This window comes from Aotus nancymaae, unplaced genomic scaffold (genome assembly GCF_030222135.1).
Source record: "Aotus nancymaae isolate 86718 unplaced genomic scaffold, 86718_ANA_hifiasm-v0.15.2.pri h1tg000032l_0, whole genome shotgun sequence".
Taxonomy (NCBI): Eukaryota; Metazoa; Chordata; class Mammalia; order Primates; family Aotidae; genus Aotus; species Aotus nancymaae.
The window spans coordinates 27,476,121-27,491,551 of record NW_026988445.1 but is presented as its reverse complement, the minus strand read 5'-3'; the positions used below and the strand labels follow the sequence as shown (position 1 = coordinate 27,491,551).

The following is a 15,431-nucleotide window of genomic DNA, read 5'->3' as shown; positions in this document are numbered from 1 at the left end:
TGCTGAGTCATAAAATGGTGACTACTAACAGATTTTGCTTTTCTTTCAAAATTGCATATATCAGGTCTTATCCCTAAAAGTGTGACTCTGGGAAAAAACAGTTGCAACCCATAAGGTCTATTAGGGCAAAGATCAAATCTTGTTAGAATCCTCCACTGTGGCTGTTGCATATTTGGCATACAATAAATATGTGCTGGATGAATGATCAAAAGTAAAGTTTTAAATCACATGATGATAGACTAACTGCTACAAGCCTCTGTTGTTATCCAGTTATTCTTTCATTCAACAAATATTTATTGTTTATCTAAGATGAAGGTGGTTTGAACCACAAGAAACTTATAAAATATCCTAGAAAGAAACAGGAAAATGAAGGATTTCAATTACAGTTAACCCTTGAATAACATGGAGGTTGGGGCATTCACCCATATACAGTTGGAAATCCATGTAAACTTTTCGTTTTGAGACAGAGTCTCACTCTGTCGCCAAGGCTGGAGTGAGTGCAATGGCAACAGAGTGAGACTCACTGCATCTCTTAGCTCACTGCAACCTCTGCCTCCTGGATTCAAGCTATTTTTGTGTCTCAGCCACCTGAGTAGCTGGGTTTTAGACATGCTATCACGCCTGGCTAATTTTTTTATTTTTAGTAAGATGAGGTTTCACTGTGTTGGCTAGGCTGGCCTCGAACTCCTGGGCTCAAGTGATCTGCCCACCTCAGACTCCCAAAGTGCTGGGGTTACAGGCATGAGCCACCATGCTTGGCCCCATGTATAACTTTTGACTCCTCCAAAACTTAATTACTAATAGCCTACTGTTGAGTAGAAGACTTACCAATAATATACTCAATTAACACATATTTTATATGCTGTATTATATACTGTATTATTACAATCTAAAGAAAAATAATGTTATTAGGAAAATTGTAAGAAAACGAAAATTGTATTTTCTACTCATTAAGTGGAAGTGGATCATCATAAAGTTCTTCACCTTACCATCTTCACACTGAGTAGGCTGAGTTGGGGGAGGAAAAGGAGGGGTTGGTCTTGCCTTCCCAGGGATGGCGGAGGCAGAAGAGATGGACGAGTTGGGAGGGAAGGCAGGAGAAGCAAACTTGGTCAACTTTATGGAAATAAGAGGTAATTTCTCTCTCACTTTTTTATGCTCTTTCTTGTCTCTAAAAATGTTTCTATACAGTATCAATCCTTCTTCCATTTGCATTAGATTCAGTGCTTATATTATAGAAGGGTCCATGTCATAAAAGAAGTCAAAAGCAGTCGAATAATCAGAAGCCTTCTGTCAGATTATCTCATGTCAAATTGTTTTCTGACACTGCTTCTTCTGTGTCTTCTTCCTCATTTTCTGGCACTGGTTCAGAAGCACTCATCTCCATCAAGTCATCTTCCATTACTTCCTTTGTGTGGTGTCTGTTAGTTCTTGAATTTCCCCAAGATTCGTATCTTAAAACTTTTCACTTCCAACCTTTTCCACCACATCCACAATATCTTTCATGATTTCCTTGACTGACTGCTGTAAATCTTGTAAAGTCATGCACAACATTTGGACAAAGTTTTCTCCAGTAGGAATTTTTGTTATGGGTTTGATGACTTTCACGGCTTTTTCTCTAACAATGATGGTGTTTTCAATGGTGTAATCCTCTCAGACTTTCATGATGTTCTCGCTATTGGGGTTCTCTTCCATTGCGCTGAAAATCTTTTTCATAGAGTACTCATGTGTAATGAGCCTTAAAGGTCCTTATGACTGCATGCATCTCGAGGCTGAATCAGAGATATTGCGTTTGCAGGCAAGGAGACCACTTTGATGCCTTCGGTGTTGAACTCATGGGGTTCTGGGTGGCTAGAGCTATTGTGCAATATCAAAAAAAAACTTTAAAAGGCAGTCTCTTACTGGCAGGGTACTTCCTAACTTCAGGGACAAAGTATCAATGGAACCAGTCTAGAAAAAGGGTTCTCATTGTCCAGGCCTTCTTGTTGCACAACCAAAAGACTACCAGTTGGGTGTTTATCACTTCCCTTCAAGTCTCGTGAGTTGGCAGCTTTATAGATAAGGGCAGTCCTGATCATAAACCTGAGTACATTTGCACGAAACAGTAGTTAGCCTATCCCCTTCTGCATCAAACCCTGGTACTCACTTCTCTTCCTTAATAATAAATGTCTTTTGTGGCATTTCTTCCCCCAGAAGAGAGAACTTACATCTACATTAAAAACCTATTCAGGCAGATATCCTTTCTTCTAAATAATTTTCTCCCCTCCTCTTTTTGTTTTTTTTTTTTTGAGATGGAGACCCAAGCTGGAATGCATTGGTGCGATCTTGGCTCACTATAACCTCTGCCTCCCAGGTTCAAGCTATTCTCATGCCTTAGCCTCCAGAGTAGCCAGAATTACCGGCATGCAACACCATGCCCAGCTAATTTTGTATTTTCAGTAGGGATGGGGTTTCTCCATGTTGGCCAGGCTGGTCTTGAACTCCTGACCTCAGGTGATTCACCTATCTCAGCCTCCCAAAGTCCTGGGATTACAAGTGTGAACCACCACACCCAGCCGCTCCTAAATAATTTTCTTAATGGCATCTTAGAACTTGTCTACTGCCTCTTGGTCAATAGAAGCTGCTTATCTTGTTATCTTGACATTTTTTAAGTCAAATCTCTTTGTAAAATTACCAAACCATCCTTTGCTGGCATTAAATTCTCCAGCTTTAGATCCTTCATTTTCCTTTTAAGTTGTCGTATTTTTTATTTTCTCAAATTATATTACAGTCTACAGGTATGCTTTTCTTATAGAAATCCTGTACCCACATAAAACCTGCATTTTCCATGACAGATAAAAAGATACTGTGCAAAAAGTACTAAGTTTTTGTACATGCTGGCACAGCTGCAGTGATGGCTTTATAAATTTCCTTTTCTTTTTGTACAATGGTCCTTATACTGGATTAATTTATCTTGAAATGGGGCAACCACTGCTGCAGACTTCAATCTATGGTACATATCAAGCAATATAATTTTTTCGTACTATGTCATGACTTTGCTTCTGGGGAGCACTTCCAGCATCTCTAGTGGCACTTTGCATGGGCCTCATGGTGTTACTCAAGGTTTACAGTATTGCACTAAACATGATGAAACCTACACGAGAACCACCAAGAGATCACTTTTTACTGTGATATGCAATTTACTGGAGAGACAAACTGCTTACACAGAGATGACCAGTGTCACATGATGTTTTAAGCAGATACCTGAAACACTTGAACTCATCACAAAAGCAATAGGAGGTGGCTCTGAAATTATTATAGTAGTACAGTATGCACCACAGTTAACTTTATGCTGTTATAATTTAATACTGCATCTTTATGTTTTTTTGCATTCCTCCTGAGAATGACTCCATGTACAGTCTGTAAGTGACTGCGTACACAGGTTTCGATACATTTTAACTTTTTTATAATAGATTTGTATATATTTTATGTTAGTAGATGATAAAATAGACTATTATCTATATATATTTTATTCATTAATGACATACCTCTTTCTTAATTTTTTCATATTTCTAGGCTACATGTTTTATCTGCAAGTTTTTTCAAATTGTCACAAATCTCAAAAAAATTTCCAATATGTTTCTTGAAAAAAATACACATATAAGTGAACCCACATAATACAAACCCATATTATTAGAGCCAACTGTACATAAATTGCTCTAGTGACGTATATGGAAATTGAAAAATTTAGAGAGGCAGAAACTCCTAATTCAGCCAAAGAGAAGTAAAGAAGGTCTCACAGATACTGGAGAGAATTTGGAGAAACTGTAACACTTTTACACTGTTGGTGGGAGTGTAAATTAGTTCAACCATTGTGGAAGACAGTGTGGAGATTCCTGAAGGATCTAGAAATAGAAATTCCATTTGACCCAGCAATTCTGGGTATATACCCAAAGGATTATATATCGTTCTGTTATAAAGACACATGCACACATATGTTCATTGCGGCACTGTTTACAATAGCAAAGACCTGGATCTAACCCAAATGCCCATCAATGATAGACTGGACAAAGAAAACGTGGCACATGTACACCATGGAATACTATGCAGCCATTAAAAAACGGTGAGTTCCTGTCCTTTGTAGGGACATGGATGCAGCTGGAAACCATCATTCTCAGCAAACTGACATAACAACAGAAAACCAAATACCACATGTTCTCACTCATAGGCGGGTGTTGGACAATGAGAACACATGGACACAGGCAGGGAAACATCACACACTGGGGTCTTTTGGGGGCTGGGGAGCTAGGGGAGGGACACCAGGGGGTGGGGAGGTTGGGGAGGGATAACATGGGAGAAATGCCTGATGTAGGTGACGGGGGGATGAAGACAGCAAACCACCAAGGCATGTGTGTACCTATGCAACAATCCTGCAAGATCTGCACATGTACCCCAGAACTTAAAGTACAATGAATATATATATATATATATATGGGTTGTAAATGGAATTAGTGGTTTAAAAAAACAAAAAAGAAGATCTCACAGAGAAAATGTTAAGATTTAAATGATAATTTCCAGTAGAGCAAAACGCAAAGAGGCTGAAGAAATCATGCTGTATGTTTGGACAGTAAGTAGATCAGTGTCACTAGAATGTGAAATGTGAGGTAGGGGGTGGTTGGAGATGGGCAAAATAGGTAAAGGTGGGCCACAAGAAGAATGAAAACATCGAGACTTTCATTTGGCACACATGACTCCTGCAGTTTCCCTCTATTCCCTCTAGAACAAACACTGGATGGCCACTGAAAGCTTTTAACAGAATTGAGTCTTAAAACATAATTGAAGTGTGAAGAAAGGGAGACCAGTAAGGAAATGACAAATGCATAGGTAAGAGATAAGCATATGAACAAAGTCAATCCAGCAGTAGGCATTTTTTAAAAAAGGATTTAGTATAGAGACATTTAGAGAAACATTAACAGAATCTTATGACTAATAGATATAGGGGAGAAAAACACACTAAAAATAATCCTGGGTTTCTGAAGTGAGCAGTCAAGTGAATACTGGTACTAAAGTTTTTTTCAGACTAGCAAAAGGCAGTACAAGGGAATCATAAAAATAATTAATTCATGGTTGGGCATGGTGGCTCACACCTGTAATCCCAGCACTTTGGGAGGCCGAGGCAGGCAGATCACAAGGTCAGGAGTTCAAGACCAGACTGGCCAATATGGTAAAACCCTGTCTCTACTAAAAATACAAAAATTAGCCAGGTGTGATGGCACATGCCTGTAGTCCCAGCTACTCAGGAGGCTGAGGCAGGAGAACTCCTTGAACCTGGGAAGCAGAGGTTGCAGTAAGCCAAGACCGTGCCATTGCACTCCAGCCTGGGCAACAGAGTGAGACTCTGTCTAAAAAACAACAAAAAAAAACCTCAATAAATTCAAAGAAGACAGAAAAAGAGGTAAAGGGGAACAAATAAGAGATGGGTAAAAAAGGAGCCAAATAGTAAGATGGTGTATTTAAACTCAGTTGTATAAATAATCACAATAAATGTCAGTGGTCTAGACATCCAAATTAAAAAGCAAATATTGTCAGATTGAATAAAAAGCAAAATCCAACTATATGCTTTCTACAAAAACCCTCTTTCTTTTCTTTCTGTCTGTCTGTCTGTCTCTCTCTCTCTCATCTCTTTCTTTCTTTCTTTTTGAGTCAGAGTCTCGCTGTCACCCAGGCTGGAGCGCAATGGCATGATCTTGGCTCACTGCAACCTCCACCTCCTGGGTTCAAGCAATTCTTCTGAATTAGATGGGCGTGGTGGGGTGCACCTGTCATCCCAGCAGCTCAGGAGGCTGAGGCAGGGGAATTGCTCGAACCAGGAAGGTGGAGATTGCAGTGAGCTGAGATCACACCACTGCACTCCAGCCTGAGCGACAGAGTGAGACTCCGTCTCAAAAAAAAAGATGAATCTCTAACAGTCATAAGCACAGTACTAGGGGAAGGCATAAAAGAGAAAGGAATTCTAATGCAGAAAAGGGAAGAGAGGAGGCATGCTATCGGGGAAAGTAGAATGAGAGAGGGCATTTCAACTACACCCTGCAGATGGGAAACATTTCAATAGGTAGAGGGTAAGAAGGAAACATTTTGGGAGGGAGGACTGCATAAACCAAAGCCAGTTCTTCAAAGACAAATGAAAGTGGATTATAAGTTTATAAAGTAGCAATCAGTGAGTGGTCTGCATGCCTACAGATAAGATTTGTAAGAGTGACAGGAGAAGAGTGAGAAACTAGTCTGGAATGTTAGTTTGACGCAAATTGTGGATGACTTGAGACACTGGTCGTTATCCTATGGGTATTAAGTAGCTACTGTAAATTATTCAGATGGGGGAAAAAAGATTCAATTTACTTAGTCTTTCCAACTTTCTTTTTTGAAGAACTGTACTCTTTCCTAAGTAGAATGAAGCTTGGATTAGGGACTAAGATAAGGGAGGGAGACTGTGGGCAGAGACAGCCTTTAGAAAACTGTAACATCTGTGGATGATAATGAGAACCTGAACTATGATTCATTCTATCTTCCCCTGGAACATTCCATTTACAGTGTTAATCTTACTCTTTCATCATTGTTGATCAACTCTGACATGTCAAATTTAATGCAAAGAGGACTTCAGGTTAGCAAAAGAAGAATAAAGGTCTGTTACATACATCAAAGGATTAAAAAGTATCATTTGGGTCTTAAAATAGAATTGTTTTGAGCTCTGGGAAATTAGGACATTCAAAAGCAGTTGTGTGTATGGGGGGATACAGAAAGTCACAATATGCCTAGGAAAGATACACACTCAGAAACATCCTGAGAAGACCTTAGGCTTTCACCTACAGCTGATCCCTAGCTCAGAGCAAGCTTCCTTAAGTGGGAAAAGAATGCCCCAGCACAGAGCCAATCTGAAAATACAGGGAGAGGTGGGTTGCGTTCTCTCTCTCTCTCTCCCTCCCTCCCTCCCTCCCTACGTCTCTGCCTCCCCACACCACCCCCAGCTTTGTGGGGGAGTAGAGGGTATTTGTTTTCAGCTCCTGGAATTCAAGGAAATTTCTGTCAAACGTTAGCTGAACATGAGTTAATAGAATGAACACCTCAATAATCACACATGATATGGAATAGTCTTCGCAAAAAGAGTTTGGAAAAGTCTCAAAACAAAATGACTGCTACAGCCTTCAACAGTAAAACAAGACAGCAAATCCTAGGAAAGAAGGAGTTAAAGATTTCCAGAGTTATCTCATTATGATAAAAGTGAAATGTTCAATTTTCAATAACAAAATAAACAAGGAATACAAGGAAACAAAAAAAATGCTCCCTCAAACGAACAGGATAAGTTGACAGAAACTATCCTTGAGAAACCACAGACATCAGACTTACCGGGGAAAGACTTTAAAATGATTGTTTTAAATACATTCAAAGAGCCAAGAGAAAAACATGACAAAGTACGAAAGAAAATCAGGAGCCAGGCGCGGTGGCTCACGCCTGCAATCCCAGCATTTTGGGAGCCCGAGGTGGGAGGATCACGAGGTCAACATGTCGAGACCATCCTGGCCAATGTGGTGAAACCCCATCTCTACTAAAAAATACAAAAATTAGCTGGGCGTGGTGGCACACCTGTAGTCCCAGCTACTCAGGAGGCTGAGGCAAAAGAATTGCTTGAACCCATGAGGTGGAGTTTGCAGTGAGCCAAGATCGCGCCACTGCACTCCAGCCTGGCGCCTGGCGCCTGGCGACACACCAAGACTCTGTCTCAAAAAAAAAAAAAAAAGAAAAGAAAATCAGGAAAACACATTATAAAAAGGAACCAAAAAGAAATTCTGGAGCTAAAAAGTATAATAACTGAAATAAAAAAATTATTAAAGGTGTCCAAGAGCAGAATTGAGCAGGTAGAAAAAACAACAGGTGAACTTTAAGAAGGGACAATTCAAATGATCAAGTCTAAGGAGCAGAAAGAAAAAAGAATGAACAATTACCATATGATCCAATAGGTCTATTTCTGGGTATATACTTAAAATAATTGAAACGGACTCATACTCGTATGCCAATGTTCACAGCAGAAACAGTTATTCATAACAGTCAAAATGTAGAAACGACCCCAATGTCGGTCAACAGCTGAATGGATAAAGTTTGGTATATATATACAATGGAACATTATTCAGTCTTGAAAAGAAATTCTGACACATGCTACAACATAATGAACCTTGAAAATATTATACTAGGGGAAATAAGCCAGACACAAAAAGGCAAATACTGTTTAATTCCACTTATGTCAGATATCTGAAATAGGCAAATTTACAAACACAGAAAGTTGAATAGAGGTTACCAGGGCTGGCGGGGAGGGGAATGGAGATATTGTTTAATAGGTATAGGGTTTTTTGAGATGATCAAAAAGTTCTGAAAATGGGTAATGTTTCTGATTGAGTAACATTATGAATGTACTTCATGCAGATAAACTGTACACTTAAAAATGGTTAAAATGGTAAATTTTGTTATATATCTTTCACTAGAATAAAAAAAAGTACAAAAGAGAAAAAGAAAAAAAGACATATGAGAGGAAAGCACCCAAATACTCACCAGTTCTAGCTGCTCACCAGCAGATGCAGCTTTCCCAGTATCTGCATTGTCATAAGAAAATGGTCTTTTGGCAGTTTTGCCCACCCCAGAATCTTCACCTGTTGTTATGCAAGAATTCTGCATGTTTCCCTAAAATAAAATGTGCCAGTTATGCAATTGAATTCAACTTTTAATAAACATGCATACTTTACAAATAGAATACCTATTCTTACCTTTGATGAAAAGAAAAAGAAAGCATATGCTTCTACACTACAAGTCAAGAATGATTTTACATTTTCAGGCTATTAGGGTCATATTCTACAAGTGTTGCAATGTCAAATTCCTTCAGGTACAGGCAGTAATCTAAATATGAGCAAAGAGGGCTAGATTGAAGTGCATTAAATAAATGGCATTACCCTTTACTCCTCTGAAGACATGTACTCGTGAAGTATACACCCCTCTCTTAGTTTGTCTTTCATTTTCCACATTTCACAAAGCTTTGGCTAATAATAATTTTTGTCACAATGCTGCCTTCTATGTTCTCTACCCTGTTTTATGTATATCACATATATTAACTAATTTAATCATTACAACAATTCTAAGAGATAGATAGGTTACATTGTTGTCTCCATTTTATACAGGAGGACACTAAGTCACAGAGGTAGCAAGTGGCTGGTAAGTGGCAGCATTAGGATCTGAAACCTGTCAGTCTGCATCCAAATATTTATGTGGTCTCTGTCCCTGGTTCCTGACACAGAACTCCTAAAACCCTGTAATTTCCTGAGTGATATGTGTGATAGTGTGATAGGAGCATCTTTCATTAAAATATTTGGTCTTAGTCCTCGGTTCCTGACACGAGTGTCTTCTAAGACCCTTAGGATCTCCACAGTGATAAAAGTACCTTTTTGTGTGTTAAGATGACTGGTGGCTGGAGTCCATAATTAGAAGACTACAACTTATAGCCCCACTCCCCCACCTCAAGGGAGGAAAGGACTGGAGATTGACTTAATCATCAACAGGCAAAGATTTAACCAATCATGCCTATGTAATAAAACCTCCATAAAAATCCTATATGACGAGGTTCAGAGAATTTCTGGGTTGGTGAATGCATCCACATGCCAAGAGGGTGGTGTACCCAAACTCCACAGACAGAAGCTCCTTTACTTGGGGCCATCCTGGACCTCACACTGTGTGCCTCTTCAATTGGCTGTTCATTTATATCCACCCTCTCCACATTGAATGTAGTAAGCAGCCCAAAGATCTGGGGGATTTATATGTACAAGAAGGAGAATACTTATATTAATTTAATTCAACAAATAATTACCGAACACTTGCTAAGGGCCAAAGGATATGGTAGTAGGCACAAGAGAGGAGAGGTCCCCAAACACCGAACTATACTACAGTGTCGTATAAAGGATATAATACAAGCAAACTGTTTCCCTGAATTTTGTGAGCCATTATAGCAAATTATCAAACATGAGGAAGGGATTGTAGGAACCCCCAATTTACAGCCAAGTCAGACAGAATTGTGGATAACCAAGAGACCTATTATTTGCAATTGGTATCTAAAGTAGCAGGTAGTCACGTGGGACAAAGCCCTTACCCTGTCGGTCTGATACGAACTGTGTAGTGACTGTCAGAATTGAATTGAATCACTGGACACCCATTTGGTATCCACAGAGAAAGGGAGAATGGCCAGGTGTAGGAGAAAACAATCCCAAACATTTGGTGTCAGAAGTGTTATGAGAAAAAGGAACAGTTTTTTTTTCTTTAATATCCTATATCATTATGATCTTCTGCCTTTCCAGAAAAATATTTATCTTCAATAAAAAGAAACAGCGCATGTGCGGTGATAGAGTTGACATGCAGCCTGCATGCCAGGGGTTCAAAAAGGAAGAAGAGTAGGCACTGTGACAAAGCACAGAAACGTGTGCCACCCAAAGGAAGCAGCCAGCACTCAACTTCAGTCAGTTACTGTCATGTGGGATCGAACATTCAGATTACCAGATACCTGGTTCTTCACATGAAACATTATTAAATACTGGCTCAAAATTTATCAAACAAAGCAAACACGTCTGAGTTGCATGTGGTGTACCATTGAACGTCACCCTCTCAACATTCAACACAGCAAGCAGCCCAAAGTTCTGGGGAATTTATGTGTACAAAAAGGATTAAAATACCTATATTAATTTAATTCAACAAATAATTATTGAACACTTGCTAAGGGCCAAAGGATATGGTAGTAGTCACAGAGAGGACAGGTCCCCAAACACTGAACTATACTGCAGTGTTGTATCATGCTAGACTGTGGTAAACTACATTCATCTAAAGTACTATTCTGAGGTTCTATTTCACACTATTCTGGAAGTTCAGTTTAGTGCAAATATTTGTGTAACACCTATGGTGTTCAGACATCGTGCTAACAGACTGGACGACAAAAATGAGTGTGATCAATCTTAGCTCCAAGGAGTTTACAGTCTAATAAGGGAGACACACACCTAGGCAGGTAATTTCAATTTAATAATGTCAGTCCCAGGCCAGAGGTGTGCACAGGGGCCTCTGCCAAAACAGAGGGATACTAAGGGCACCCAGAAATCCAAGAAAGGTTTTCTGGAAAAAATTTGACACTGGTGTGATATCTTAAAGGATGAGTAAGGGTAAGCTCGATGGAAATGGCATTCTAAGGAGAGAGAACTTCATGACAAATGCCGCAGAGGTTTGGAATACACGGTGCCTGCAGGGGGGTCTTAGACAATTCAACATTACTGGAGGTCAAAATATAAGGTGATAAATGTCAGAAGACGAAGCTAAAGAATCAAGTAAGGGACTTAAGAGCATACCATGCCATGGAATGAGTTTGCACTTGATTCTCTAGGTAGAGCCAAATCCCCTAAGATATGATTGCATTTAAAGTTGTTTTTGAGATCAATGAAGGAGGGTGCTACTAATTTTCTATGGAGAAATTGGAAGAAGCATGTAGGCCACAGATGATTTACTTATGATACAAAATATTATCATCCTTTGGAAAGAAGTGCTAGTCTAATGGATATTTTGTTCTTTCACAGATAGCTTTAAAAAATTTGAATGCTATTTAACCAAGATTTAAAAAAAAAAATCTCTAAGTGTGTTAAATCCCTGAAGATCATTCAAAACCTTTGATTTCCTTTTCTGTTTGTTTTTTTTGGTCTTTTTTTTTTTTTTCCTGAGATGGAGTCTCACTCTGTCACCAAGCTGGAGTGCAGTGGCGCGATCTCAGCTCACTGCAACCTCCACCTCCCGGGTTCAAGGGATTTTCCTCCCTCAGCCTCCCAAGTAGCTGGGACTACAGATGTGTGCCACCACACCCAGTGAATTTTTGTATTTTTAATAGAGATGGGGTTTCACCACGTTGGCCATAATGCTCTCCATCTATTGACCTTGTGACCCACCCTACTCAGCCTCCCAAAGTGCTGGGATTATGGGTGTGAGCAACTGCACCTAGCGTGATTTCTTAATTGGAGCGGGGGCTGGGGTATGGTATGAGAGGGGATGAGAACAAATATGAAAAGGCAGACTCACCCTTCAACTGGGTGGGCACCATCTAATCAGCTGCCAGCGAATATAAAGCAGGCAGAAAAATGTGAAAAGGCTAGACGGGCCTAGCCTCCCAGCCTACATCTTCCTCCCCTGCTAGGTGGTACTTCCTGTCCTCAAACACTGAACTCCGAGTTCTTCAGCTTTGGGACTCGGACTGGCTTCCTTGCTCCTCAGCTTGTAGATGGCCCATTGTGGGACCTTGTGATCGTGTGAGTTAATACTACTTAATAAACTCCCAGATATATATATATATCCTATTAGTTCTGTCCTTTGAGAGAACCCTGACTAATACACCATATAAATGTTTCAATTATCTTTTTTAAAAGGCATTATGAAACACTGAATATCAATATTGAAATCAGCAAATTTCAATATAGCAAGGGAAGATTAAGTATCAACATTTTAATTGACTCATTACAAAAACCCCATCCCCCCAAAAGAAGATATTTCTAAACACTTTTGTTCATGTTAAACATTTATTCATGTTATAACTTCTGACACAGCACTGTGCATGTATTGCCAAAATGTCTGGTTTTTCGTTTGTCTTGTTTTTATTGAGGCAAGGTCTCACTCTGTTGCCCGGACAGGAGTGCAGTGGTGTGATAAGGGCTCACTGCAGCCTTGACCTCCTGGGCTCCTCTGACCTCAGTCTCCCAAGTAGCTGGGAACACAGGTATGCAATAGCATGCTCAGCTAATTTTTTTTTTTTAAGAGATGGAGCCTCACTATGTTGCCCAGGCTGGTCTGGAACTCTTGGGCTCAAGTGATCCAGCAGTTCAAATGATCATCCTTCCAAACTGCTAAAATTACATGTGTAAGACACTGCATCTGGCCTTGAAATGTTTCAATTCACACAGGTAAAAAATGGAGGTAACAATTCAGTAATAACAAATAACAGAAGACTAACATTAAAATAGATATCAAGCTCATCTGGCATATCTGCAGTAATCATTTCAATATCTACATTACATTTAGCTCAGATGAATGTTTATAAAAACAACAAAAGCTCTCTAAAACCTTATCCTATGATTCTGCCTGTAGTTTTGTTTAGCATATGTTCATTGCTCGTGCTGCAAGGCATGTGTGCTCTTACCATCATTTCCTTCCCCTTTTGCATTACTCATTTCTCTTGTCCTCTGATTCACTCGGCTGCCTAATTTCCTTTCTCACTTCACTTCCCCTTCTTCCAGTTCTTTGCCATTATATAAATACTGAAGACTATGAATAATTGAATCACTGCTTGCTAAGTGACTGCATATTTGGAAGAAAGGCAACTGAATATTTTTAAAATAAGTTACTTCTAAGTATTTTCTATATGGTGATATCTTCTTCAAATTGACATTAAAATAATAAGCAACTAAGATGGAATTTTTACCACTAATAATTATATAAAACTTCAGGAAAAAGTTACATAGTGAGAAGAAAAGAACTGATCATACACTTAAATGCAATTGCAGAAAATTAAACTGAAATGCTAATTAGCCCACTTCATTTATCAGAGTTCATATACTCCTATGCTTCTCAATAGCAAATCCTAACATATACAACTCTAGGATTGTAAACAAACTATCAATTCAGATAAATAATTAAAAAAAAAAAACTTCAAAAACAAAAATTAGAGGGTATCACAATAAACCATCAAGACTTTCATATGTTTTCTTAACGGCTGATTTACTAATGATGACAAAGTCAAAACCACCAGAGTAAATTGCAAAGTGAAGCTGGAATAGGCAAGTATGAAAACTTCCTCATAGAGAGTTAAATTTGTCTCAAAAAGCAGAACAAGCTGTGACTATAACTTACAGCAAAACAGTTAAAAAAAGTTTAAGACAAAAGTACTCTGCTAAATCATAAGAAAATATTAAGTTTATGCACTATTTAAATGTCACCACAATAATCTTGTGTCACACAATTACAGAGATAATCTGACCTAATGTTCTTCAAACTGTGGGCCACTGACATTGGAATCACTTAGGCAACCTGATAAACGTTTATATTCCTAGGAGCCAACCAGACCAAGTGAATCAGACTCACAGGGGATGGAGTCCAGGAATTTGCACAGATAACTCCTGGTATAGGCTAATCTTCTCAAATTACCAATAAAGAAATAAAGGACATATGGGATTAAGCTATGTAAGGCCTTCTAAAATTACTCGCTAAACACCAATCTTCTTAGAGACAATGGGAAGACTAACATTTTGATTCTTGGACCCTAAGCCTACATCATGCTGCTAATTAGACTTACTAGATTTCAGACCTCAAGGAAAATTTAGAGAAATCCAACAGAAATCTAAGCCAAGGTTCTGAACAGTTTCTAGACTTAACAAAGTCCTTCCTGTATCACACACTTCCTGCTTTCAGACCAGCTCTTTCCATATGGAAAAGCAGAAATGGTATGCTCAGAGAGGAAACTGCAGCAAATATCACTATATTGTTTCATCTGAGAAGTCATTCTACTACAGTGAAGTTTGATATTTGAGGTCTCAAAGAAATACCAACATAGTACTTGGGCCACACTTCAAGGAGAAAATCTAAGCAGTTAAGAAGGCAGGGAGAGAGGGCAGAAGGGAATATTCACACTAAAATAAAATTTATGATTTAAAATAATGCTTACGGATGCATCCAGAAGTGTTTGTTCCCTCATTGTCTCCTCTTGTCTTTGAGATTTCAGCTCTTGCTGGAGCCTTTCATTTTCAAGTACAATAACTTGTATTCTATTTTTCATTACAAAGAGTTCCTCCTATAATAAGCAAAACCAAATACATTAAGCATTATTTAACAGTGTTTTCATCTGTTAATTATTAGAGGAGCCAGCATGGTTTAAAGTCTGGAAGACTTATGTTCTCCATTTCCAGAACTATAATTATATTTAGACAAACAAGACAATCTAAACATCAGCTAGATAACAAAGAGAAGGCTGGGGTATATAGCAATGGGCCTGCTGATGGCATCTCACAGAAGTGTGTCGTTTCTGACAATTTCCTTTTCTCCAAGGAATCGAAGCTCAAAGAAAAGCCTTAATTAAAAGAGTTATCCAAGAGATTTTAAAGAATGGGGTAGACTGCTGAAAAATGAGGTAAGATATATTATGCCCATGATCAAATACCATTCATGTGTTAAAAGCTGCTGGAAGATTAAATAGAGGGTGGGGTCTGAGCTAGAAAGGCATAGACAGGCGTGATGATTATCCATGAAATGGTAGCCAGAGAGGAGAGAATTGTAGTAAAACATTTCATGGAGAATTCTGAAAGAGTATTTCCTTGGCTTCACAGGGCATAAGATAAAGAATTGTAAATCAA

The 15,431-nt window shown here is 38.9% G+C and overlaps 1 protein-coding gene across 10 annotated transcripts in view; it reads right to left on the bottom strand.

Moving 5' to 3' along the window:
* SDCCAG8 (SHH signaling and ciliogenesis regulator SDCCAG8) overlaps positions 1 to 15,431 on the bottom strand; it is a 240,350-nt gene that overhangs the window by 201,404 nt on the left and 23,515 nt on the right. For all 10 annotated transcript variants that reach the window (XM_021666931.2, XM_012443692.3, XM_012443691.3 and 7 more), the window contains 2 exons: positions 14,747 to 14,872; positions 8,578 to 8,706 (listed from right to left, as the gene is read on the bottom strand). In XM_021666931.2, coding sequence (XP_021522606.2) covers positions 8,578 to 8,706; positions 14,747 to 14,872 — 255 coding nt within the window. The remainder of the gene's footprint in view (positions 1 to 8,577; positions 8,707 to 14,746; positions 14,873 to 15,431) is intronic.